This window comes from Castor canadensis, chromosome 5 (assembly GCF_047511655.1).
Source record: "Castor canadensis chromosome 5, mCasCan1.hap1v2, whole genome shotgun sequence".
NCBI lineage: Eukaryota > Metazoa > Chordata > Mammalia > Rodentia > Castoridae > Castor > Castor canadensis.
In genome coordinates, this window is record NC_133390.1 from 79,517,436 (window position 1) to 79,545,169 (window position 27,734).

The following is a 27,734-nucleotide window of genomic DNA, read 5'->3' on the forward strand; positions in this document are numbered from 1 at the left end:
AGCCTGGCCTGTGCCACTGGGCTACAGATCTCATGGTCTACAATGTTCCACTTCTGGCCTTTCTTATTACAAAATTCCTCTGGGTGCATTTTCAGCAAGATGGAGGTTCTTGAATATCTAAGAACTTAATTGTAACTGTTTTAAACATGAAAATCTATACACATTATTTCAATGAAAACCACAATAACCGTATCAATGCACATACATTCATTCACACACTGCATTTTTTTCATGTGTGCTCTGTGCAATGGTGGAAAATAGTGTAAAGTCCACTAAAGGTTCCACCTGGAAAAACTTCCTACTGAAGGTTTACTATAAACTTTCTGATGTTGTTAGTAACCTCCAAATAAGGAGGCTACAAAATTACCTTTATGTAATTACCAATACTATTTTAAATTACCTATATTTTTCATAGATCATTTCTATAGTCTAATCCTGAGTAAGTAGCATAAGAAAACTCACAAGTAAAGGGCAAAAATAAAAACTTTCCAAATATTTCAAAGACAAAGGTTTTCTCATAGATAAATTATCCATAGACATCAGGGAGAATAAAACCAATAATATTCCCATTGATCATGGGTAATTTTGAGCAGAAACCTTTGTGGCACTGAGATTATCACACTTAAAAATTTGAGTACAAAGTTCCAAGTACTATATACAAACCTATAAACGATGGGAAAATATCTATTTGGTGCAATTATGCAGTTGAATACTGAAAGTTTGTAGTTTTTCCAATTTATGTAGCATATATAAAATTCACAGAATGTTCCAAACTCTGTACTGTTAAAATTTTAAGAAATTTTCCTTTCTATAAATTACAAATATCCACTTTATTCTTCATCAGATCAGCTCACAACCTAGTCTAATATGTCTTCACCCAGTGCTTTCTATATCTGCATTTTTCTCAAGGTAATTCAAGTGGTGAACTTGGCATGGCTCTTACTGAAGGCTTTCTGCAGCCTGTTTCTCAAGGTTTCTCTTATTCCACTGACGGCAATCACACCCATAAAGGATGACAGCTGTGCCTCAGATCATTGTGAGCCATTTCAGGTAGGCCATGTGTTGTACCTTGACCTAACGTCTCATTTCTTTTCTCACCATTGTGGCCAATTAAATAGGGACTTTTTAAGGAGCCTGTTGACTGGTCTGGTCGTGTGCTTGCTATCACCACAAGAGCTTAAGGGCCACAAATCTCTGTTATTACCAAGCTGTTGCTGCCAGAAGCATGCTGATTCCTGACAAAAAGAATAGATTAGGATCAATCAAATCTCCCCCAGGCTTATCAGTGGGACTCTTAACCACACCTTCTACCTCAAACTTTCCCCTTCACCTCCTTCCAAACACCTACGCAGCAGCAAGCTAACAAGGTGTCTGCCAAACCATATGTTCATAATTAGTTAACTTCTTGCCTGTCGCTAGAGGCACCACTGATTCAGCAACAGCCCTCAAGGGTGTTGGGCATCCAATAAGATACCACCAACCAGCACCAGCCCCTCCCCTCAGCGGTAAGAGAAGAGGCATACTTAATTCCAGCTGTGGCATTGTTAAGTGAATTAACTTTATCCTCAATTTAAAAAGCCAGCATGAAATCAAAGGAGACCCCAGAAAAGAAAAATAGAGAAAATTAAAAGAAAAAAAAATGCTTGTAGGTTAACTCAACAAGTCTGCTGAATGAAACTCAACTGGTTGGCCCCATTTAGCCAATCACTGCAAAGCTGTTTTCTGGCACCGTTATTACTTCTGGCATAATTTTCCTTTTATTTTCCAGTTCTGTGGTTAAGGTCTCTTGTTACACACAGAGGGGATTGATGATATAATTGTTTATGAGCAAGTGGAACACATTTTTAGGTAGTAGTGAGGTTACTGGGCAATGAGAAATTAATGTTAGAAACAGCAGTGTACGATGCTGGCTAAGAAATCTCATCTCAAGGTAAGAGTGCTCCATATGAAATTAAATTTGCAGTCTCCTCTTTGAGCCTATACATGTTTGAGCATTGAGCTTTCTTTTATGGGAAACAGTTGGCAAACAATGTTGTACAAAAAGTTAAGAGGAAATGAGAACTCTTGAAGTCTTTTTGTTACCATTGACTAAAGAAGAAATGTCCAATATTCTGAAAGAATAAGCATTTCATTAAGTATAATAATTTAACTGAGAAACACTGATGATTATCTACTTTGAGCAAAATTATTTCCATGGATACTATAATAAATTCAATGTAACTTTGCTTAAATGAATAAATCAACATTAAAAGCATATAATGATTCTGAACTTCAGTAGCCAGAATTCGATAATGTTATTTCTTGTTTTAAATCTAGTAAGACTATAGAGAACACATTTTTAAACTTGAAAAAGTAAGGCGGTATTTCCTATAACTCAAATATTACAAGCTCTTTTGTAAATCAATATACATTGATAAAACTATTAAAGTTGGAATGGAAAAATGTTTTAGTTAAGCAAACATGATTTCTTAATGTAGACTTAAAAGAACATTGCTATAAAAGGACTTACAAGATGTGAAATTGTGCAAAAAATTCATATTTATGATTGTACTAACAACATTTATGAAACCAAAAATGTGGACATAAACATGCAAGAAAACAGAAAATTTAAACAACAAGATTAAAGAAACTTTGTGAAAATAACTACAAAGATCAGCTCATTATTTTAAACAATACCAATTTTAGACTATTGTGATTTTGTTGCTGTTGTTCATGTTTTCACTCAGAGAAAATCCTCTTTTGAAGCAATCTGAGAATTTTGGACAATGCAAACATTAAGGCAGAGCAATTCAAGATTTAAACATCCAACAAGAATAGGTCACTATTCTTTACAAGTATCAGCCAGAGATCCAATTTCATTGTCAATTACCTAATCTCTGCTATTATATTAAATAATCATTGGGGTTGGCAAGGTACTCAGGGGTCTTGAGTAGCAGATATTGTCATAATGATATGTGGCTTAAAGTGAATTAAGGAACTGATGTGGTTTGGGATCAGGGAATTAGAAAACATAAGTCACAGGGAAAATGCAGAAACCACAGATTGGTACAAGTTACAGGCAATTTTCTTAATAACTCCCTTTACAATAATGTTAGACAAGCTACGTTGAGCGTCTTCCCTATCCTCTGTGGAGCATAACACTGAACAATTAGAGCCAAATGTTTGCTTTCAAGTTGTCATCTTAAAAATAAATCTGTTTACAACTTAATTATCATTAAGCAACTAACACTTCTCTTTTAAAACAAGAATAATCTGATTTTAAATGTCCACAGATTATTTTTAAATTCCATCCCTACAAATTTTTAATTTTGATATACTTTAAAGCTTGATTAAACAAATAATATGATCTTGTCCTTATAGCCAAAGGTTTTATTACATTTTTTATTGTGTAAGATGGTTAGTTTAGCTTTCACTGTGATTAGCTTACAATGAGTTTTATAGTTATGCAAAATGAAGATATACAGATTTGAAATGGGAAATAATGCTGATAAAATGTTAAGAATTTATTTTGAGACATTTTAAAATGTAGCCCTGTTGCAGCAGGGAATAGTGAATCACTGTTTAGCAGATAATGGTGATTTACTATGATGAGCACTGGTGAGCACTGCAGACTGGAGGACAAGGGCTCATTGAAGGTGCTCTGTTCCAGGTTAGTAAGGAGCACTCTGCCAAGGAAGGGCAAATGGCATTGGTGGGGGAGAGATGAATTTGAGACCATGATATAGCTATAGAAAGGGAGGTGAATTCAAGATGAGTATGCCAAGTCAGCAAGTTTGTTATAAAAATGTGGCAGTGTCAAAAAAGATGTCAAGACAAGTACAAGTCAGATTTTTTTGACACAGAAAATGCTGAGTTCAGTAGTTCAGTGTTCTTCTAATTTGACTGGAGAAGGGACATGCACAATAGTTAAGCAGAATGATTGAAAACTGTATTGGTATTGAATACACTATAGAAAACCGAATTTTAAACCTGTGATTTCCAAGCTGAAGTCCGCCTTAGTATTATGACTAATATCACCAATAGCAATTTAAATATGGCATAAAGTTCTACAAATTATATTGCATTTATTTTCATTATTTTGAGACAGAGTCTTGTTATGTAATTCAGGATGGCATTGAACTTGAAATTCTCCTGCCTCAATACATTTTCTGTTGATGGGATTGGATAGCACTGTCAGAATATAAGATCTGATAGAAATTCTAATGGCAAACTTTTTTGTATGGATACTTACCATTCTCCAACAAGAGTGATAAGTACCTATACAAATTGAACTTTGAAAAATTATGATTTCTCTCTGGAACAAAAATGGTTCAAACAAATAAATGCTTTCTTTAATAAAAAGTATCAACTAAAAGCTGAATTTTGTCATACAATTTATACTTTGCTAAACAGTTTTACATTGTTTGATTTAGTTATCTCTGTTACAGAGGAAAAATAAATTCTCTCTTTTCTCCATATATCTGCCTCATCCATAGAGAGCAACACTTTGCCTACCACTCTCTTCCCACGTCTTGCTGGCTTTGTCCATAGACAGAGAGATTGGTCTTTGAGTGTTCTGAACATTAGTTTGTCACCTTATGTTTTGCTGGTAGACAAGGATTCTGTAAGAAGCAGAAAAATGCCACTCCCTCTTTTGTACCCAGGTCCTGCCATTTTCTTGGTGCTTCCTGCCACTGTGTGACAAGCACTCTAGTTGCACAGCTGTCAGCATCCACTCTGGAAACATAAGCCCTACTTCATTCTCTCTGTTCTGCTTTTGCTGCTAGGCACGAGCTATTTAACTAGTTTGGGTAAATGACCTTGGAATTCGCCCTATAAGTCTAGTCATTCTAGATTCAAAGACATTAACAACTTAATTAGACATCCAGGTGTAAGTATAAACATCCACCATATTTTGCTAGAGTAGCCCTGTATTTGAGTTTATCAGGTAAACACCCAAGCTGTCACACACAGACACACACACACACACACACACACAGACCAAACACACACAAACATGCCATGCACATGTGCACCCATACACAAGTATGCTCATGTACACAGACACACATGCATGCACACACATACAAGCAACCCCACCCTGCACATAGGCACACATATACTCACACACATGTGCGTATTTGCATAATCTTTTTTATGTATGTCTGCTACTTTTAATGGTAAATTTAAAGGAGAAGAAATGAATTTTTATTCTTACATTATGAATTTTAAAACTGAAGTCCAGAAATCTTGGTAAAAGTTAAGGTATTTCTATTGTATGCTGGCCTTGATTTCTCTGGCATATTCCCACAATTGATATAACAGGAATACATAGTAGTTCTATTTGCTTTTCCTGGAACTCCAAACTGATTTTCATAGTGCTTAGACTACTTTACACTCCCACCAACAGTGTATAAATGTTTCTTTTCCCTTGTATCTTGGCCAGCATTTGTTGTTTTTGTTTCCTTGATGATAGAGATACCTGCATACCCATATTTATTGTGGCTGTAGTTACAAGAGTCACAAATTATGGAATCAGCCTAGGTGCCCATAAATGGATGAATAGATAAAGAAAATGTGGCATATGTGAATAATGGAGTATTATTTAGCCATAAAGAACAAAATCATGGTTTTTAAAATGGCTGGTGCTAGAGATCACCACATTCAGCTAAATACGACAGTTTCAGTAAGACAAAAAGTGCATGTTTTCTTTCATATGCAGACTCTAGATTTAAAAACATGAAAATAGAGGGGGGATTTACTTGGGAAGAAGAAGTGGCTGAGGAGGAGATTGGACAAAAGGTAATGGGGTGAATATGATCAAAACACACTATATACATGTGTGAAAGTGTCACAATGAAGCCATTATTTTGTGTAATTAATATATGCTAATAAAGACATAGTTGAAACTATTAATAAAAAGCAGATACAGGATTTAAAACCTAATCTTCTCAGTATACTTTTAGTATTTTTTGCCCAATCTGTAACTCCATCTAAATATCATTCCACACAGACATTATATAATTAAATTTGAGTAATAAAATGTATGTAAATTTTCTTCAATAACATTCTTCATCATATTTGTATTCATACATAGTTAGTAATTAAATTAAAGATACCTAACTTATACCCAGAACATGCAGTGTGCATAGATTTCAGGAAAAATAAACAAATTATGGCTCAAAACTAGAGGACCAGCATTTTGAGAGTAAGAGCAAGAGAGACTAGGAGAGAAAAAGCATTATATGTTAACATATCTCCATGTCTGATTAAGAAATTAACTTTTGCCAATTAAGCCCATTGACTTGCCTTTATGCAAGCATTTTGTAAGTGTGGCATTCTGGCTGAAGTTTCCATATCAAAACTTTGATAGTTCAGCCCAGGCAGATAATGAGAGAACAAATATAAAGTAAATGGATTAAAAAGACAACTACCCCAGACATGAAATCTCACAGGCTCAAAAGTCAGCTGATGATTTCCTGTGAATGAAGATGAAGTCATAGTGAGAATCCTTGAGCCTTCTGCAGAGTGTGAGCCCACTTGCGGATGGGTAACAAATACAATGTATGAAACTAGAGAGAACAAAATAGAAAAAGCAGATATTGCAAACATGGATATGAATGTTCTCAGCAATATAAGGGGAAATGATGGAAAACAAGAAGCCAAGATAAGTTGGAGATATTGGTGGCCAAAATACATAGCATGAAATAAAGAAAAAAGAATTGGGTGACTAACAGAATGGATAAAGTTAATAAAGGAATGAAGGTTTGGGCTGGGAGTGTAGCTCAATGTGTAGCTCAATGATAGAAAACTTGCCTAGCATACTTGAGGCACTGGGTTCCATCCACAGCATCCTTCTGAATGGAAACCCAAAATACCTCTTGCGTGGAGGGTCCATAGATTCTCCCCAGAACTCACCCTCTTCTTCTTCAGCCATGTTGAAGGCAGAGGCAGAGAAGATAAGAATTTACAGCCCTTTTCTCATCTGACTTGTAGGAAGGTTTTACCTTATGCTCAAAGACATTATCTATATCCATTTACTAGGATTTAAAAGGTCAAAAATTATAAAATACTTGAATGCATTGGTATTATAACATTAATATAATTGAGAATATCTGTTCTCTAGGCCAAAGTGATTCAATCATTATTCTAGTCCACTTTTGTCCTTTGTAATTTGTGGTAGTTTTGCTTTTTAATTCAAAAAACATATAAAATTTTAAAAAAAAGCAACTTAGAGACTATAAACACCGCCTAGTAGAATACCAGAAATGATAAAAGAAATTTAAAAGGGTGATGATTGAGACGAATAACTCAGAATCCTCCTAATTGAGACCACAAGAACTCAGACTGAAAAGCTTCCTCAGGTTTTAAGCCTTCAAGAGAAGAAAGTTCCAACCCCTTAAGATATACTGAATATAAGAATATCAAAGTTAATAGCTAACACTTCCCAAAGAAGCAGCAAATAATTTACAAAAGAAGTAAATATTCAAATTAATGCTCTTTTTGCCCTCAAATATCTTCAACTATTTAATAATTTAAAAAGCAATAAAAATATAAATTAACTTTTCATCTCAACCTGCATTATTCTTAGGATGACAGGAAGATCTTTATTTGTTCTTCACAAACTTCCCAAAACTTATTTCTTTGAAATTTAAAGTATAAATAAATTCATAATAACTTTATTGTTAAATTGGCTTTTACCAAATTGCATGTGCTTACTTTCTAAAGTGTGTTCTTTAAAAAGTGCACAGGGCCATCACATTCCTTTTACAGTATCTTCGAACAATGAATTATCTCAGTAGAGAATTATGACCTTCAGAACACTCTTGTCATAAGTTCACTTTCACCTCCTTTGGTTTCTAACAGTGCTCCCCATATTTTCATAAATTAAAGATAGAGTATAGAAAATTGTAAACCTGGTTAGTATTTAAAGCAAATTCATTGAACCACATGCTATATAATTATAAATAATACAAAATGCTACAATTTCTGCAAGATTCATGTCTTTACATTTACTTTACAATAAAAAAAAGAATCACGTCTCTTATTCAGAATGTGTATGGTCACCAAGAGAAGTTCATCTTTTGCTTAAATCTGAGAAATATTAGAAAAGTCTTTGGGATGCCCCCTCTAGTGTCCAAAGAATGAAACAGCTCATAGCATAGGATTGACGAGAGAGAAAAATGATAGCATTTCAGAGTGCCTAGCTCAAAGAGGCCAGAGAGAGCATCATCTACAATACCCATTCTGTCTACAAGTGGGAAAATTAAAGGTCCAGAACAAATGTCTTATCTAAGGTTTTATGGTAAGTTAGTGGTAGATCAAACAGTATAACACAAATGTCCCTGCTTCTAGTTCATGGAACATTCCATTATGCTCTGTGAACTTGGATTTGGGACAATCAGGCCTAGAGTAGACTAAAATCAGACAATTTGAAAAATGTAATATTTTTTAATTGGAAGAATAATGGAGATGAGAAAGAGTCATTGGGATCAATAAGGAAACAAAACAGTTTGGAGACCATTGTTCTTTACTTAAAAATAAGAATTCAGAGAGAGGGTGATGAGGAGGATGAGTTGATTTTTATTCTCAAGTGTTTACTCATAGATGGTTAGAAATATTCTTAAATAGAGCATGTATTTTATTTGTGGTTCTAAAAATACGATCGCTAATGAAATTTAGCTATTCATTTCCCACTTAATAAAATCTGTTAGTCTATTATTCTTTTATTACGTGTCTCAATAGAGATTACTCAAAGCAATCTACGAAAATTTCACAGCAAGACAATAAACCTTGATTCCTTGCCCTACCCTAGCTAATGATCATGGATTGGAAATGGAGATGTTAGTTAACACAGTCATGATGTATTATCCATAAATGTAGCGTGCAACTTTGTCTTCCCATCCTTCACTCAGAATATACAAAGAGAAATGCTTCTTTAGAGACACTATTTCAAGAACTATTTTCCTATGAAGAAATAATACGGAAACAGCCTATCTAACCATTGTGTAGATTTTGTCTACATATTTTTGCTAATAAATAGTTTGGGAAATATATTCAACTCTTTCTTTTTCATGAGTATTGAATATTAGAGTATATATTAATATATACTCTATTATACCATAGTATGACAGGGTAAACACAAAAGTATGGATGAGAAAGAGGGAATATTATGATCCTAACAACTTTCAATTCTTAGGCTTTTCTACATCTTAGCAATTGAGAAATGTCCTGAAGTGTTCTATAGATATAGAACCAAAATTCTTACTGCTTGATATAAAGGAAACTGGTAACCTGAGCCATTCTTCACCCATAATACAAGTGTAGGAAGTAAGTAAACAAGGAAGATAAGGCTTGAGTGGGACCCTGACAAACAAAAATATCTCATAGTAGAGCTTCCATATGGAATAAAATGGTGTGACCTCTGAGTTAAAGTGCCAGAAGTGCTGAGTAATTACAATGGATGAGAATTCCTAGGATTCTGTTATAAGGCTCATGGAACAGTATAACAAAACCCAAGACTAATTGGTTAGCCATTAATTAAGCCGTTCTATACTAGGTAAGAATGATGGGAACTTGGAGATAAATTTATTTGAATTCACTTTTTAAAACTTAAATATTTCATAGAAATCTAATTTTCATTCTTATTTTCAATTTTCATAATCCTCATCCTAAGTAAAAGTAAATGCCTAATAAGCTAAAATATATTGAGAACTAAACTTGTGTAATCTACTCTTTTTAGCATTTTCTATACACAATCTCATTTGTTTTTACAAGCGTTAGAGAAGTCTCAGATCTTCTGCATCTTATCCTTCAGGAAGTTTCTAAATAATACTTTTTTTCAATACTGGGGATCAAACCCAGGTCTCATGTCTGAAATGCAAGTACTTTATTACTGGGCTACACCCTTAGTCCCTGATACTTTTTTAAAATGTGAATCATTTACTCAAATCTCACAAAGCTGTACTCAGAAAATTTTACAAATTAATGGAAATACTGTTAAACTTAAAATGTTGGGGAAGACTGAATGTTGAAAAACATTTCCAATTAATGAACCTGAAATAGGTTTATTCAAGAAATTGGATATTTAATAATGAATGCATGGACGTAAGGTGGGTGAACCATGCTAGAAGACTATTCACAAAAGGATATCTAAATTCCAATTCCAATTCTACACACACACACGCATATACACACACATCTATACACACACACACACACACACACACACACACACTCATCTCTAGGGCATGTTATAAAAGCTCTAATTATAGCAAATAGACTTGATAGGTTTTACATATTGCCACCACTCCCTTTTCTTTCCCTCACTCACCATCCTACTCAGGAGTATTCCATCATTCACAGGAGGCAAATGATTCTACAAATCAATCTCCAAAATGATGCGTAAGGTGAATTCTACACTGAGCCAAGAGTAGGGAATCTAAGTACACTTCAGTAGCTTTGGGATACCTTTTACAACTCTACTTTGTCCCACTAACACTTTATTATACTTATTCTTCAACGTCAGTGAAATGTCTAAGTCCTTGACTGTTTCTTTTTCCCTAATTCTTTCAACTTCTTTGAGACTCCATTCCATTTTTCATCCAACACTCTATCTGCCACTCCTTTTGTCACACCATTGAAGTTCCTCTAAAAGTTCTCAGCAAATCTTCAAATAGTTTGAAGATTTCTCACTCCACCACTGAGATAATGCTTATCACATTTAGTTCCTAAGCATCCATGGCCATTCTCTGTATCTGAATCTTTGGTGCTTAGAGTCAGCTTTGTCTTCCCTCTGTAAAAATTTTCAACGTTCACAGCTGTCCACAAGCCTCTACTTTGGTCTCTCACTGGATTAATTGCCTTCTACTTTATGGAGAAAATAGAAATTATCAAATGAATACTTTTCCAATTTTCTATTAAAAGATGAGTTATAGTAAACTTTCTTCCACACCTTTCTTTGGGTTTTGGCAGCACTAGGGTTTGAACTCAGAATCTCATGCTTGCTTGGCAGGCACTCTTACTGCTTGAGCCCCTCTGCCAGCCCTCTTTCACACATTTTCTTATCACCACTTATTCCCTCTTCCTACAGAAGTCCAATCTTTCACTCTTTGTCTATGTGTGGAATCCTATATCTATTTGGTCTCCAAGGGTACTTATCTTATTAATAATTTTGCACTTGTACACACCATGTTCATGACTACAAAAGTCAAATTAATTCTCCCAAAATGATACATACATTCAAAATAATTTCAATCCCAGCCCCGAAGGTTTTTGTGAAAAGTTGACAAGCTGAAACTGGAAATGCTAATTGCCAAGAAAGCAGTAAGAGTTCAAATGTAATATAAAATTGAAGTTATTATGACAGTGTGGAACTGTAGAAAGCAAACAAATAGATGAGTGAAACAGAATAGTACCTACAAAGCAGACTCAAATTTATCATCACCTGGCTTACAATAATAGTGATACTGCAATGCAGAGGAGAAAATGAATGATTATTTCAATAAATATCCTAGCTCAATAGGATAGATAGGAAGGAAGGCTCATTCTCCACTTCACACAATGTAAAAATCATACTCAAGATTGACTGCAGATATTAATGTAAAATATAAAACAACAAAACCTCCTAAAGACTAGACAATCATCTATGGTCTTGGAATAACCAAAGGTTTAAAAAATAGTACACAAAATAAATTAACTGTAAAGGAAACAATAATTAAACTACTTTAAAATTTAGAATTTCATGGGCTCAAGCCATAGTATCTCTGTAACAAGCGCAAAATCCTGAATTGAAACCCCACTACAGCAAAAGAAAAGAAAAAAGAATTTCAGGACATCCAAAGTTATCAAAAATAGTACATGAGCAGCACACAAAGTAAGTGAAAATAATTTTGCATATCATGCAGTAAATAATCACACATTTTAATGAATGGCAAAGGAATCTTGGGTTCTCATTAAATATTTGATTATTGTGAAAAATTTGTGTTAAGTGCCTACTAAATGCCAAGAACTGTGAACTGGGATCTTTTCATAAATTATTTCATTTCTACTTCACTACAATCATGCAAAATATGTGGTAACAGAATTTATACAGAAATCGAGGCTTAGAATGATTTAGTAACTTAAAATTCCCACATCTAGTAAAAAGGAGGGAGGGAGAGAGGAGGTGAGAGAGGGAGGAGAGAGAGAAGGAGAGAGCAAGCAGGAGGGAACTACAACGTAACCCATAGAGTTGTTCAAAGTCCAAATTATCTGTATTATGCTTTGATCAATGTAATTAAGTATCAAGGCATATTTATTTTATATGATGTACTCAGTGGATATGGAACATCTTAAGTTACAAATAGAGATTTAAGTATCAATTTTACACCATAGAACCGTTCAGTGGGTTCTTAAACTGGAGCAATGTCACAGCTCAATGAACTGGAGGCAACACTGAAGGGAGAGCAAAGGGAAAGGAGAACTTTGGTGAGAAAGAAGAGAAAGGGATCCAGAAAAAGTCCAATTTAGAAGGCATGGAAACAAACAAGGAGACATTATATGATCCTGAAATACAACAGTCACTTCTGTACAATGGAGAGACTGTACTGGCCTAGAAATCTGGAGAACTTGTCCAAGAAAAAGCTCTGCGGAGGTCTCAAGTGTTAGCTTAGAAGGATCTGGAAATATTTCTGCTAACCATCTTCCCTGTCTATGCTATGCGAGAAATTATCCAAGAGTCTCAAATGTTTCTTCCATCTCCAGCGTTAAGTGAATCTATGTATCTACCAGAGGGACACATATTTCTGACACAAGAATGCACAGCCTTTGCAAAATGAATACCAATTTTATCTGCAACCAATGCTTTTCTATTGTTTGTTTTCTGAAATTGATTAGTTACATAATCACATCATTATCTTGTCCATTATAGTATATACTTCTTTCACATTGCACCTTGCATATAGTTTCTTTCCTGTAAATAAATATGGTGTGCAACCTCTGATCCATTCTTTAAATAAATAAATAAATAAATAAATAAATAAATAAATAAATAAAATTGCGGATTAGCCAAAATCCCATAGAGGGCAGTATGGTCCTAGTTATTTCAGTATTAAATTCTATTTCATTGTAAAGAATGTTAAGTCTAGTCAAATACATTATTGAAGGAAAATGGTGATTATAGAGAAGTAGGAATGGAGAGTTATATGTTAAAATTTATTGAAAGTGTAGGGGAGGGACTACCATTTATAAATTTTAAAAAGTAATCATTATGAAATCTTTACCAATTACCAAAGTAAAAAGAAAATTATAAATTATCCAATAACTCTAAATTCAGACAGAATGGTTTTGATGTTGATAAATCTTCATAATTGCTATCAGATTATGTAGGTTTGTATTAGATTTTCTTAATGTCATATATGATTTTTCTAGCTTGAGTTATTTGCATCTTTTATAGATGGGCAAAATTTTTGTATGAGTTAAACCATTTGACTTGATTTAATTTGAGGTAATATCATGCTTTTCTATAAATTAATACTATTATAAACATATTTAACTTAAGCTTATATCTTAATTTCTGAATATCTTCTTGTAATATGGTCTCAAAGTGGGATAGTGGGTAAATAGATTTTACCATGTAAATATTTCTTATGTCTATCACCAAAATGTTTACAGAAATGCTGTATTAATTTATGCTGTGAGCCACAGACAGCTGTGACAACATTCAATTATACATTTAATTTTAATTTATACTATAAAATGATACCACATTTTCATTTGTGAAATGAAATAGCATTGGTAGGAATAACAGTCTATGACTAAAACTTAAATTTTTTTAGCAAAATCTATGAGTAAGTGGTATTTAAAATAGACTATAAAAATATTTCAAAGACCTCCTAGAAGGGGCAGATAAGAGAAAGGGAGGGGGAAGTGAAAATATTTTGAAAAGAAAAGCATGAAGGAAAGTACGAAGAAACAGAATGCTTTTCTGAGATAAATAATTGAGTCTATGAGAGTCAGCATATAAAAACAGAGTCTCAAGGCTTTGGCATGCCTCAGTCTACCTGGTGTAAAAAATACTGTGTCCATTTCTTAACATCTGTATAGTTTTGGCAAGTACCTTGTTTCCTCTGTGATTAGATACAATGATTATGTCTCCCTTATAGGATTGTTGTGAGGATTAAATTGGACACTATGAACCATTATAGATTATTAACTATAAGCCATAGATAATATACATTATTAACACCTGACAGGCACATAAAGTACACGCCATGAATATTATCGATATTATTTTCTTTTGGTCAAATAGCAGTAGTAATGTCTTAAATATGAGCACCCAGAAATAAATGATGAAAAAATATGGTATGATTTGCAAATTAACGAGATAGTAATAGGGAATTATTACCAACTTTGCCAAACAGACAAGAAAAGGATTGAAAAAAAATGTAGAAAAGTTAAAAGTAGCAAACCAAGTAAAATAAATAAAAATAGAAAATAAAATGAGAGAAAAAATGTGGAATAAGACTTTTAGAGCAGTAGGACTATTCTGTATGATAGTGCAATGGCAAATGCATACCATTACATATTTAGCAATGCTAACAGAAGTGAACCATAATGTAAAGTATGGAACTCAGTTATAATAATGCATCAATCTTGGCTTATTGATTCGAACAAATGTATCATCTAGTGAAAGGCATTAACAATGGGGGAAAATTGGAGGAAGGAGAAGTTTGCTCACAGGAATTATATACTTTCCAGTCAATTTTTCGTGAAAACTAAAAGTGCTCAAAATAAAGTTCATTAATTTAAAAAATTATGTAGAAATTGCTGCTTCACTAAATGCACTATTAATTCAGCTATACAACATAATAAATTTATGTTCGCTTTTAACATGTTAATTGATTCTATATTAATATTTCTTAAGTTATTATTAATATCTTACAAATTTATTTGTTTTTAAGAAAAGTCCTATAGATTATTTCATTGTAAAAATTTCAAGAAAAGAGCAAAGTATTTATGGCTATGAATTGTGAGAAAAATGGCTTAACTTCACAGGAAAAGTAAGTTCTTGAGTGAAAATAAAGAATTTAGGATCTTGAAAAGATTCATGATGGTCAGTATGAAAAAAATGAATATTATTTTTCAAAAAATGGTAAAAATTAAAACAAATTAAAATAAAATGGAATTTTAATTCCATTTAATAAAATGGAATAAAATGGAAAGCATAACATTTTCTAGCAATCATGACAATTACCACAATTTAATGAAAAAAAGTGGAAAATTTAAAATAAATAGAAAAACATTGAAAAAATGGATTCATAAGTGATTTCTATCAAATATCTAAAGCATAGGTACCTCGGGTGCTTTGGAGTAATGTAGGAGTATTTACTTTCAAAACCTATCGAGGGTTATTAGACAGGCATTTGTTACAATACAGTAGCCATTCCTAATAATTTAAAACATATTTAGAATGAACAGAAGCTACTTAAATTTAATACTTGGCTACATAAAAAAGCAAACAACAGAGATTGTTATAAATAAAGTTTACTTTTTGTTTAAAGTCAAATGTTGAGTAATGTTAATTACTCAACATTAATGCTTTTAACATTAAGTTTCAATATTAACTGGAGGTAGTACAATATATGGATAAAATATAAAATATATGAGGTTCACAGTAATCTAGCCTTCTTGTGAATTCATCTACTGACAAAGAACTCACTATTTACAGTAGGTCAATTTTATCTTTATATAGAACATTTACAAATGCCTTTATTTTTCCAACTGAAGTATGGTAGTTTGCTAATGCTAATTACTGAGACTAGTTCTATTTAATCTCTTTAATAATTTGGTATTAATTGAAAGATTATTGTCATGCTCTATTTAATTGTATTCTCTGTCAAAGCAAAGAGGCTTAATCCCTGCATTTTATTACCTTTGACTCTTGGTGTCAAAGTCTCACTAATGCAGTCTTAAATGAAGTAACCAATTCATTGTGAAGTATTTTTGTCTTTTCTGTAGATTTGCGGTTTTTAATACACCTTGGAGTTTGTAGGAAAGAAGGAAATAAATCATTTATTTTCTACCAAAATCTCCCCTTACTATGTAAATCCAACAAAAGTCAAAATATATAGATTACTTGTTTAAGTCAACATATACATAGATATAATCTGTTACTACTCTTCAAATTGTTCTGATGTTGTTATCTCATAAAAATAAATAATGCTAGTCATTTGTATGATTTCATATACTTTATAACATGTTTATGATTATAAAAACAAAACATTCTCCTGGTAGTTTCAGAGAAATGCAGAATGTGAAGAATAAAATCATTATTACTACAGTTTTCTTATGAAAAAAACATCATTAAAACATCAATATGTTTATCCCTATCTTTTCCACTGAAAAATATAAGTGCATACATTTTAGCATAATTAGTATACTGTGCATACTTTTTAGCATAATTAATATACTGTTACTTTTCCTTGACTGTAACTTTTTTCAAAAATGATTTTCTGTGAATACACAATCCATATTATGAACATATTCTAATTTTATTACTGGAGATTTAAAATGTTTAAACATGTTCCTTATATTAATGTAATGAACAAAGTTGTAAATTATTTATATTGAAATTTTTAATTTTCATAATTGATTTCTTTTGTGCTTGCTGGCTTAAAGGGTATAGATTTTTAAAGTTTTTTAAATACATTTTCATATTACTGAAGGACAAATGTATGAATTTTTTCTACTGATTACTTTTTGCTTTACAGTAAATCATATGATTGTTTCTTTACATGAATTGTTCTCATAAAACTCCTTTCTTTCCCTCCTGAGCTAGAAAAACAAATAAGTAATAGAGACAAAATTATGCAAATGAATTCTTTCTCAATAAAATTAAAAGCATGATTTTAAAACTTAACTTATACATAAGTTTTAATAGGCTTCCTAGTATTAATTTCTGCATAGTATAGATTTATTCACCTTTTTATGAGTAATGCTGGGTAAACAACACAACCCCATTTGGAAAAGAACGTGCTCTGTTAGTTTTCCTTTGGAGAAGCCTTCATTTAGAAATTGACATTAGTGTGGAGAAAAAATTTTCTCTTTCCTTCTTCCAATATCACCAATTAAATAACTCTGTTCTTATGGGAATTATTGCCCCTTTATATAAAAATTAAGAGTGGAGAACAAGTGCAGTGCTCATTTTCTAACATATGAACATTTCTTTCTTCAAGTATTTCAAGATCTTGGGCTTCCCTTGATTCAGACACATGAATATGTATGTATGTATGCAAATATGTAAACTTGTATACATTTAGGCTTTTGCTTTAACTGACAGAAAGAATTCATGCAAATAATTACAATAAACTTTTTTAAAGATGCAAATTCTGCAGTATGCAACTTGGGTTTTATCAAGTGCATTGGAGAACAAATTTTTTATTTTACAAAAAACCTAAGTCAATTTACTTGCTTATCTCTTGCTTGTTTAAAATAAATGACTATGATTTGGTCAGCATTGGCAATTATGCTGTTACAGAGGTAGTTGCTGGAAGGCTTCTGGTTGGATAAAGAGAGAAGGGTGTGGCTCAAGTGGTAGAGCACCTGCCCCTCTGGTGTGAGGCCCTGAGTTCAAAGTCCAATACGAGAGAGACAGAGTGAGGGGAGAGAGGGAGAGAGAGAGAGACAGTGAGAGAGAGAGAGAGAGAGAGATTATCTTCATTGTCCCCACCATGATCTTCTTATCCATAGTCATGGAGGATTTTGGAATTTTACTTCATTGTTGGAAGGTTACTTTATTCCTATTATGACTTTTAATCTTCTAATGATAAGGAGCATTGCTAGTTTCACACAAATGATAATTCTCTATACTTTATTCAGATTGCTTAGAATATATAAATGCTTCCACTGGATACATGTTGTCATTATGTTTTCATTTTCAGAAAAAGAAATGTTGAAGAGAGAGTTTTACTAAAAATGCTCAAATTTAATTGATACAAATTTCAAGTAAGTTTCAATTTAATTATAAATAAGATGAATTTGCCAGAAATTAGTAAGCTTTTAAGAACTAAGTTAATATTTTACAGATTTGGCAGACTGCAAAAATATGGGATTATAGCTTTACTGCAGCTTAATTTTTTTGTGTTTAAATATATTTCTTTGTTTTCTTTTGATGAAAGAAGTCACAGTATTTTAGTTTCTCTGATAATTCTAAGGCAGGAAAGAATCTGGTCTCAGTTGTCCTGTTTTGCTGCTTGTTCTCTTAATTAAGCTTTGTGACAGACACAGGCAGTTATTTCCTCCTTTCCTGATCTTCAGAATAAAATTAAATGCGATAGCCAATGCCGTTCACCTTTTAGGACTTTCATGCCTTGTCAGCAATAATCTATTCACTAACTTTTCAGTCAGAAATCCCTGGGAGGGATTTCTTCAGCAATAAGGCACTGAAGCCTAGTTTCTGAAAATACTGATGCTTGTGAAGCAGAAATTTATTTTAAAATTAAGCTTTGATTAATCATAATGACTATTTAAATCATTTTCTAAGGCAGTTAGGTAACATGGGTGGAGTTGAGCTGGTTATTTGTGTTGTTTGAAATTACGCATCTCTAATCTTTGTGGCAAGGCAGGGTGAATTTCAGTGTCTTGTATGTATTTTCATATTATTTTTTATATTCTTTTATTCCAGTTTGGTCAGCTAGGTTACCATAGAGCACAGCTTCCCAACCAGTGCACCCATGCAGAATAGCCAAAAGACCTGTGAGACAGTAATTTCTCCTGTTCTCAGATGGGACCTGGGGAAAATGGGAATTCCCATGCCTATCAACAGCCAGGAAAAGCCTCCACTATTTATTCTAGCTTGACACCAACATTATTTTCAAATGTTATGAGAAAAGCCAGAAAGCATTGCTATCAAGTAGAAGAAAGTTTTCCTCATTTCATACAATAAATACATATCTGTGTCCGTTAGCTAGTTAGCTCTCAAAAATGAAGTAGATAGTTGATATTTGAAAGATATACTCTTAAACAGAGAATCTTCAAGTTTGTAAACATAGCTATAGTATGTAATTTATCTTAATAAATGCAATCAAGTATAACTAAAATTTAAACAATCAGTGAGTCAATAAAGGACTGAAGAAAGTTATAAAGCTATTAAAACAAGTTCTGGCTGAAACATTCAACAAAACAGTATTATAAATCAAACACCCCCCCCCCACACACACACACTTCTATATACTATTATTCTGATTCGATCTCAAATGGAACATTTTACTTCTGAATTTATCCAAGGCCTTTCTCTTTTCTGGTTGGTAATGTGCTTCACATTTCTGATTTTTTTTTTATTTCAGTAGCTAGAATCAACAGTTGTCTCTCCTTTTCATGTCCATTGTTTATGTACAAATAGTTTTTATCACTGCATGAGTTATTGCATATATGACTTCTACCAGAAAGTGCTGTGGGCATGCAGGTGGTGAATAGTAAGCAGGTTTCTGACCATGAGAAAATGACTGATTTCTTCATTTAATTCTGGAGGGGTAAAATTCAAAACTATGACTCAACAAACTGAATGTATTATTGTTCTCCAGATACACTAAAATTGCAAATGTTAATTCTTCCAGTGGAAAACATCTACTGCACAAAATTTTCTCTAACAATAGCACTCTTCTTTACCTACATGTGAAAGTAGAAATACGATCTTTTTTTTAATTGTCTGGAGATTCAGCTGTTGAAGCTGTGAGGAAAAGCCATGTTCCTAAAGAAAAATTAGAAATTTTCTTTATTATATATGCTACTGAATCTACTAATGGTATAATCAAATAAAGTGTTCTCCAGGGGTGAAATGAAAGAACATTCCATATGTCAATCTATTTATCTCCTCAGTCTACCTCCGATCACACTCTACCTTTCTCTGTCTTCAGACTTGTTTTTTTTTTTTTCAGATCAAATTACTTCCTATTTTGTTATATCTTTGCCCTGGCAGGAGGTGATACCCTGATTCAACAATTGGACTGTTATTAGCCATCTCCCCTTTAACACCATCCCTGCAGACACAATACAGAAGGCAATTTTTAACTGATCTTATTATTCATTGAAGAAAAAACAAGTACGTGGGTTGTCTTACATCATTAAGAAACGTGCACCTCTTTCTTTCATATGTATGGAAATAAAACTGCCAAAGATTTCACATTATTACTTATTCGATGCAGTTTAAAAAATACCAATTAAGCTTATGCCAAAAGAAGTAGATCTTAAATAAAATGACATGCATAAATCAGACTTTAAGAATTTGGAAATTATTCCATCAACTTTTGATTTCAGGAAATACTTCTGTTTGAATTATTATGTTCAATTGTCAATAACTCTTTGCTATTTAACTTCGGGCTCTCTCTACCACTGTATAAATTCACATATCTACAAGCTAAAGTAGCTAAAAATTTGCAAAATATTTGTCTGTTTAAAATCCATCAAAGGCTTTTAAAAATTATATTAATTCCCCAAACTCCTATTTTATAAATATAGAATTCATTTTCTATATTTTAACAGGGCAAAACAACATATGTATGTATGTTCAAAAACAGTTTACTACCCCAAGAGTAAAAATAACTACTATTTGTTATTTAGCCAGTAAATTAAAAACTTATTAAGCATTAATAAAAGGGATCAGCTTTTGAGGTAAACCTCTCATGTTGGTTTTGCTGTCTTAATTTACAAGATGAGTGTGCAGGATTCAGAGACTCATTCTCAGAGAGTAGAGCAGAAATTGAAATCTGGGTATATTTTGATGAAAAGTCTATAGTAGTTTTTATTTTTCATATCATGCTTGCACAATTGTCTATATCATTTTTGGAGCCAGAAAGAGAATGTATTTTCTTAAAACTTTTTATTACTAGCACATAATATTTATACAAGGAGATACATTGTGACAGTTATATATGTGCTAACAATGTATCTTAGATTTACTCCTCCATCCTTTCCCTCCTCCCCTCTTCTTAGAACAATTTTAATAGGTTTCATTCTTCTATTTTCAAGTATAAATACAAAATACATCAACCACATTCACCCTTATTCACCCTTTCCTTATGCTCTCCCCCTCCCATAGGTATCCACCCCTAGAAAAGAACTGTTTTACTTCCTGTCCTTCATTAGAAAAAAACAAAACAGGTATAGTGATAGTCCAAGGGGGTTTTGTGTTGGCATTTCACACATGTGTACCTCACATTTTAATCAGATTAACCCCCTCACTACTCACTCTTCTCTATCACCATTCTCCCCTATATTCAACAGCTTAGGTTGTTTCAATATCTTTCATTCTCTACATCCTCCTTCCTTCTCAGACCTCCCAAGTCCCCTTAGACACACTGACATAATCTTGTAAATTCTCTCTTCTTTCTTTTTCTTTCTTTTTTTCTTTCTTGCTTGCTTGCTTGCTTTCCTTCTTTCTCTCTCTCTCTCTCTCTGTACATATATATATATATATATATATATATATACAATTTCACATATTTCATTTGTGACAGCTTCCCCAAACAAAACAATTCAGTCCTCCTTTTTCTGCCCTTGCTGCTCCTCACTAAACTAATTAGGGGTTTTGTCAAGCAGATTATGTTGGCAGGGCTAAAAGCCTGAGCAGATCTTTGCATTAAACCAGATCACTGATTCTAAATATAAATGAATTGTAATCTGCTCCCTTTCCATCTCAGGGTTATATTGCCAGTGCATCCTTGACTCCTGTACAATGAGAATAGAGAGGAGGCCGCTCTCTCATGTCGTACACTGAAATGAATCAGTGGTGGTAATCCAATTCATCTATCTTCTAGGCACTGATTCTGAGGCCTGGTACTGTTCATTCAAATTTCTTTTTTGAGATAAACATTTTTGGAGTAGGAGAAAAAGACTCTGCCAAGTTTGCCACCTTCCCCTACTTTCTCTTTCTTGATTTTGGATACGGAGCACTTAATGTGGCACCTGGTTGTCCTAGGTACTTTGTTAAAGCACTAATCATGATGAATAGAGGACAAGGAAGAATAAAGATCAAAGTGTCTTACAGAAGGACTATGTGAGCCAGAATCACTGGGTAGGCTCTGGTTCTTATGTTAAGTCCATATTTGTTTGCCAGGGCTACCAAAACAAAAACAAAAAAGTACCACAGCATGGGTGGCCTTAAATATGATTGTTTATTTTCTCTGAGTTTTAGAAACTGGAAGTCCCAGACCTAGGTTAGGAGGGTTACTGGTTTCTCTGTAATGAAGAAACTTCCCTTCTTGACTTGTAGACAGATGCCTCTTCATGTGTTATCACAGACCCTTTTTTGTGTGTACCATCCCTGGTGTCTCTCAGTCTTCCTAAAAGAACACCAGACTGAGTTAGGGCTCCACCAATGTCCTCATTCAACCTTTATTACCTCTTTAAAGGCTTTATCTCTAAATTCAGTAACATTGAGGTTTGGGCTTAAATATGGATTTGAGTAGAACATAACTTGGTCTGCAGCAATTCCCAATACATAAATGGCTATAATGTGTGATAGACAGAAGTCAAAGAGAGTAAAATACTGTTTGCACAGAAGTTAGGAAGATGGATGCTTTAGTCTGAGGTTCAAATCCCAAGTGTGCCACTTCCTAATTATTGGGCAGTTTTCTTAATATCAGAGCTTTGTTTTCTAGCCTATAAAACTGACAATAAGTGTCCCTGCCTCCTATGTTTTACCTTGACTGCTTTATGTCCATCTAGTTAGTAAGCTGAAAAGAGAAATGGCTATTAATGACAGATGATTAGTTTAACGATGGTGTTAGTCTTATTCTCCTGAAGATATAGCATTGTAGGAATTGTAAGAAAAATGTGTAAGAGAAAATAAGGGGCAATCAAATACTTTGAGAAGTATTAACATACACTATTTTTTAAATACAATAGTTTATTAGATAAATAGTTGTGAGGAGGCTCAACAAAGACAAAGTCACTTTTTAAAAAATATGTAGCTTAACTCATCTTTCCATAAATCTTTTTTGAGCACTTACTATGTGTCAGAAATTGTTCCAGTCGCTTTGGAGACAGCAGTGAGTAAAATTTGCTATCTGGTGAAGCTAGCATTCTAGAATCGATATATGTCGCTTTCACCTTTAACATTCATTTCAGGAAATGGGTGAAATAAGACACATCAAACAGGAAAAAGAATATTTATATCTGATTATCATGTGACCAGAAACACACAGGAGCAATACTAATTCTGGGGCCTGTTGAATGGGCTTCCAAAATGGCTGCCCTGCACCTAGAGATGTGGGTTTGGGTTTTTCCAGCCCGGATGCCCAATAGGGGCTTACCTACACCGGGTTCCACTCTACCTTGGCGTCCCGCAGGGTCTGCGCACCTGGCCCATCCACTTGCCTGTCCGGTTGCGCGGCCCCGCCCCCGCCCCCGCCCGCCTCTGGCCACGCCCCACCTCAGGTACGCACGGCCCCTCCCGCCTCTGGCCACGCCCCGCCTCAGGTACGCACGGCCCCTCCCGCCTCTGGCCACGCCCCGCCTCAGGTACGCACGGCCCCTCCCGCCTCTGGCCACGCCCCACCTCAGGTACGCGCGGCCCCTCCCGCCTCTGGCCACGCCCCGCCTCAGGTACGCGCGGCCCCGCCCGCCTCTGGCCACGCCCCACCTCAGGTACGCGCGGCCCCTCCCGCCTCTGGCCACGCCCCGCCTCAGGTACGCGCGGCCCCGCCCGCCTCTGGCCACGCCCCACCTCAGGTACGCGCGGCCCCTCCCGCCTCTGGCCACGCCCCGCCCAAGGTCCCGCGGCCCGCGCGGCGCTGGTTTTGAAGCTGCACTGCGCACCCGGAGACCAAGAGCCGCTGAGCCGCGGTCCGCCTCCGCCCCACAACCGATGGTCGCCCTGAGTGCCAATAGCTTTGGCTTAGGCTGGGTGTCTCCTGGCCCACGTCACCTGTTTGACAACCTCTTAACAAATCAGAGGGCAGCGCTGGCCAGGAGCCCCGCAGATTAGAACTCGCCTCTCCTAGCTCCTCCCTTCAGTCCCATTTAAAGCTCCTACTGGCTTTAAGAAAAAGCTAAGCGTGGGCTCAGTTTCTGCAGCGTTTTCTTCCACTGAAAAATGGTAAGTGAGGAACTGGTGTTAGCTAGTCTGCTGGCAAAACGAGGTGACTTTGAAAATTAATAAATTTTGCATTTAGAATTTATTCTACCTTAGGAATAAGAGTTATTTGCTATTTGTCAGTTAAAACAAGGCTTCTCTACTATCATGTATCCCCATTCTGTCTGTTTGCCTGTCTATCTCCCCCTCCCTCCTTACCTATCGAATTAATTTTTCATGCATTACTTTCTCCCCAGCTTTCTCTGTTCACCTGCACTCACTTTTCATTCCACCCCTTCCTCTAGATTATGCACGTATTTGCAAACACTTGGACTTAAACTACTCTAAAGTATTTGGGGTTTGTTTTCCTCTCAGGTGTCAATTGCATAATAGCTTAGCTCTGACTCTAATAATAACTTCAGGGTAGGAGTCTGCAAACATGCTTTCAGAATAAAACAAAATAGCACTTGATAAACTTTTGGCTGCATTTCTGTGGTCAGCACTGCCCAAGGCTGCACTCCCTTCAGAACTTAACTCACTGGGAACATTAACAAAATGTGACTTAATTGACTAGATTTTCATCTTACTTGTTTTCTGTTTATGTTATGCCCAAAAGGTTCTCAAGTCAACAAAAGACTTGTAGTGGTCAAAAAGAGTTTTTCCAAATCTGGACTCTGCTGAAATGAATGGCTTTTACCTGATTAAACATTGACACATCGTTAGGGAACAGGAGGTTGTACGAATTAACCCAGGAAGGCTATATACTTGCCCTGTTTGGAAGTATGTTTGAGGTTTGAGGAGGGGGAGGGTGTTCACTGAATCAGAACAGTGGAGGACAGATGCCAAGTATTGAGTAGTGGCAATGGCAAGGTAACTGCAGAAAGGCATTGAATCCTACTGATGGCAGAAAGTGGAGTTTGCTGACTTTGCTATCTTGCTTCTATCATCTTTGATTATATATTGACTTGGAGTGATGTTATGTACCCATGATTGGTATTGGGAGCAAAAATTGATTTAATTACTTCTGGGATAATATAAATATATATATTCATATACATCCATCCATTCATATATATATATATATACACTTATTTCCATCCATTCATATATATATACATATATACATTTATATCCATTCATATATATATATATATATATATATATATATATATATATATATATCTCCATTCAGATCATCACAGGAGAGGCAAAGGCCAGTTTATGATTCAGAAATTAAAATAGGAGGTTACTCTATCTGATGCTATATGACTATCCATTTCATCCTTTGTCCTCTGGGCTCTTTCTATTTCAAGGTTACAAGATATTCTCTAGAGAGAACCAAATAGTTTTTGTATGTGAATCATTAAGTAGAAATCCTTTCATTTAACTCATGAGTAGCTTAGTAGGTGAGCTAGGCATTGAAACAGAGAATACTCTTGGGTATTTACCAAGTTAGTCCATCTAACACTAGTCTGTTCTTTGCTCAAAAGTCCTAAAGAAAGTAGTAGGTAATTAAGACAATAAACTGATTCAGTTTTGGTAATTACAATTAAAGTGGTCAAAAATTAATCTGTATTTACAGTAACATCTTTTCTGTTTTTGTTTTTTTTTTGGCTCACTGCATATAACTTCTGTATGTTTCTCCCAACCTTTCCCCGCCCCTCAAATCCCCATCACCCCATCTTCTGTCCCCCAACTTGTCACACCGAACTTCAAAGAACACTATTCTGCCTTGCCAAGACCAGTATTTTGCAGGAGGCCAGAGCTATAATTGCCCGTATTCCACTACAACGTCAGAATCCAGTGTTGACGTTTCCACGGAGACTTGGGTCTCTTTCTGGGCTGCAGGTCTCCTAGACAACCATGAGCCCCAACAAGCACCACAGGAACCGGGTAAGTTTTGCTCTTCTGCTTTTCTGGTAAACCTGGAGCACTTTTCCAGCACCACAACTGCACAGCATCATGGACTGAGTCGCTAAAGAAGAAGTGTTTTACAGAAAATTTAAGTAAGCTCAAAGGTTACTGAATTTTATAGGCATAAAGCCTTCTGTCGTATACTTTTCAAATAGTGAAAATGAAATTCTTCCTCTTGCATGCCGGACATGTATTACTCCCTACATTTATATAGTTCTTAGAGATTCCCAGCTCACTGAGAGAATTTGGGTATGGGTCAAAGTTTTACAAAAACAAAGCAAAAAACTTTAATGAGTGTTACCTGGAGTGAAGATACCAGTTAGAGCATTTTTTTGGGAATTTGGGGAAATTTCCCTGAATATGAAAGAAAAGAATGAGTAACTTAACCTTTTATTTCGTAGAGGAAATTCTATGAACAGTGCCTTATAAGGAGAAACAATTATTCCCTTTTATACACATGTACATACAAGACTTCAATTTTTGAGGGAAGTACAATATTGATGGAAAATTATACACATCATTAATCTTTACCTGTACTTTATGAACAATTCTTATAAATGTTAAGAAATTCCTAGTTGGACACCTGTGGCTTATACCTGTCATCCTAGCTACTTGGGAGGCTGAAATAGGGATTATCATGGTTCAAAGCTAGCCTGGGCAAATAGTTCATGAGACCCCCCATCTCCAACACTACCAGAGCAAAATGGACTAGGGGCTATGGTTCAAGTGGTAGAGCTCCTGCTTTATAAGCATGAAGTCCTGAGTTCAAAACCCATCCCACCAAAAAAAAAATTCCTGTGTTAATACTCAGGTTTCTATAAAAATTCTCAGAAATCTCACAATTAAATATCTGCACTGTTTGTTGTAACACAAGACCTTTTTGAGTGTGTTTGTGGGAGCAAGGATTTATGAAAAGAGAAAAAATTCAAAAACATTGAAACACACTTATGTATCATGAAAGAAGTTGTTTGGTTTCAGCTTTTCACTATAAGCAAAACAAAATGCAAAAAACAGAATGCCCAAGAATTTGAATTCAAACTGTTATAACATTTTATTTTTGTTTCCCTACCTGTCATTCCACATTAAAAAAAATAGCAGTTTAAGTAGAGCAGACCACAAATCAGAATGATATTAAATGAGGAAAAAAAGGTAAATATAAACCAATTCATCATATCCAAAAAATTTTGATTGACAAGTGTAGCTTGTCAAAAATGAAAAAAAAGTCTTTGAAAAAGCTTTAAAAAATATAGATGAAACAGATGAGGTATGGCTATACATTTTCATCAGTATTTTCAGAGAAGCAGGTACAAATTATTTTAAAGAGGAGTTGGAGATTTAGCTCAGTGGACTTAGAGTCCTTTTCTAGCATGTGGGAGGCACCAGGTTCAATCCCTAGCACCTTCCCCAAAAGCAGAAAATGCTATCACATAGAATTCTGAATCAAATCTGTTCATCATATTTAACATGCAGGCAGACAGACTAGGAAATGGTAGCATTACAAAATAAGATTTGATTGTGCAGTCAGACAATACAATATCAAGTGCTAAGGATTAGAAAATAAGATAAAAATTTGGCCTGGCACTGTGGCTCAAGCCTATAATCATAGCTACTCAGGAGGCAGAGATCACACTGGCCAAAAGTTCACAAGACCCCACCTCAACCAATGGCTGTTCATGGTAGTGTGTACTTGTCATTTCCAGCGACACAAGAAAGCTGGAGGATCACTGTCCACATGGATCTAGGCATAAAGTGAGAACCTATCTCAAAAATAACCATCACCAAAATGCAA

General features: G+C 34.7%; 1 protein-coding gene across 2 annotated transcripts in view; it reads left to right on the top strand.

Annotated features, from left to right (window-relative positions):
• Positions 1-601: 601 nt before the first annotated feature.
• Gmnc (geminin coiled-coil domain containing) overlaps positions 602-27,734 on the top strand; it is a 34,172-nt gene continuing 7,039 nt past the window's right edge. The window contains exons 1-2 of one of the 2 annotated variants that reach the window (XM_074073522.1): positions 602-1,050; positions 25,750-25,924. In XM_074073522.1, the coding sequence (XP_073929623.1) occupies positions 868-1,050; positions 25,750-25,924 (358 nt within the window). In that variant the 5' untranslated portion in view covers positions 602-867. Of the gene's footprint in view, positions 1,051-23,831; positions 24,056-25,749; positions 25,925-27,734 lie in introns of those variants that run through there. The other variant, XM_074073523.1, reaches the window with a different exon arrangement.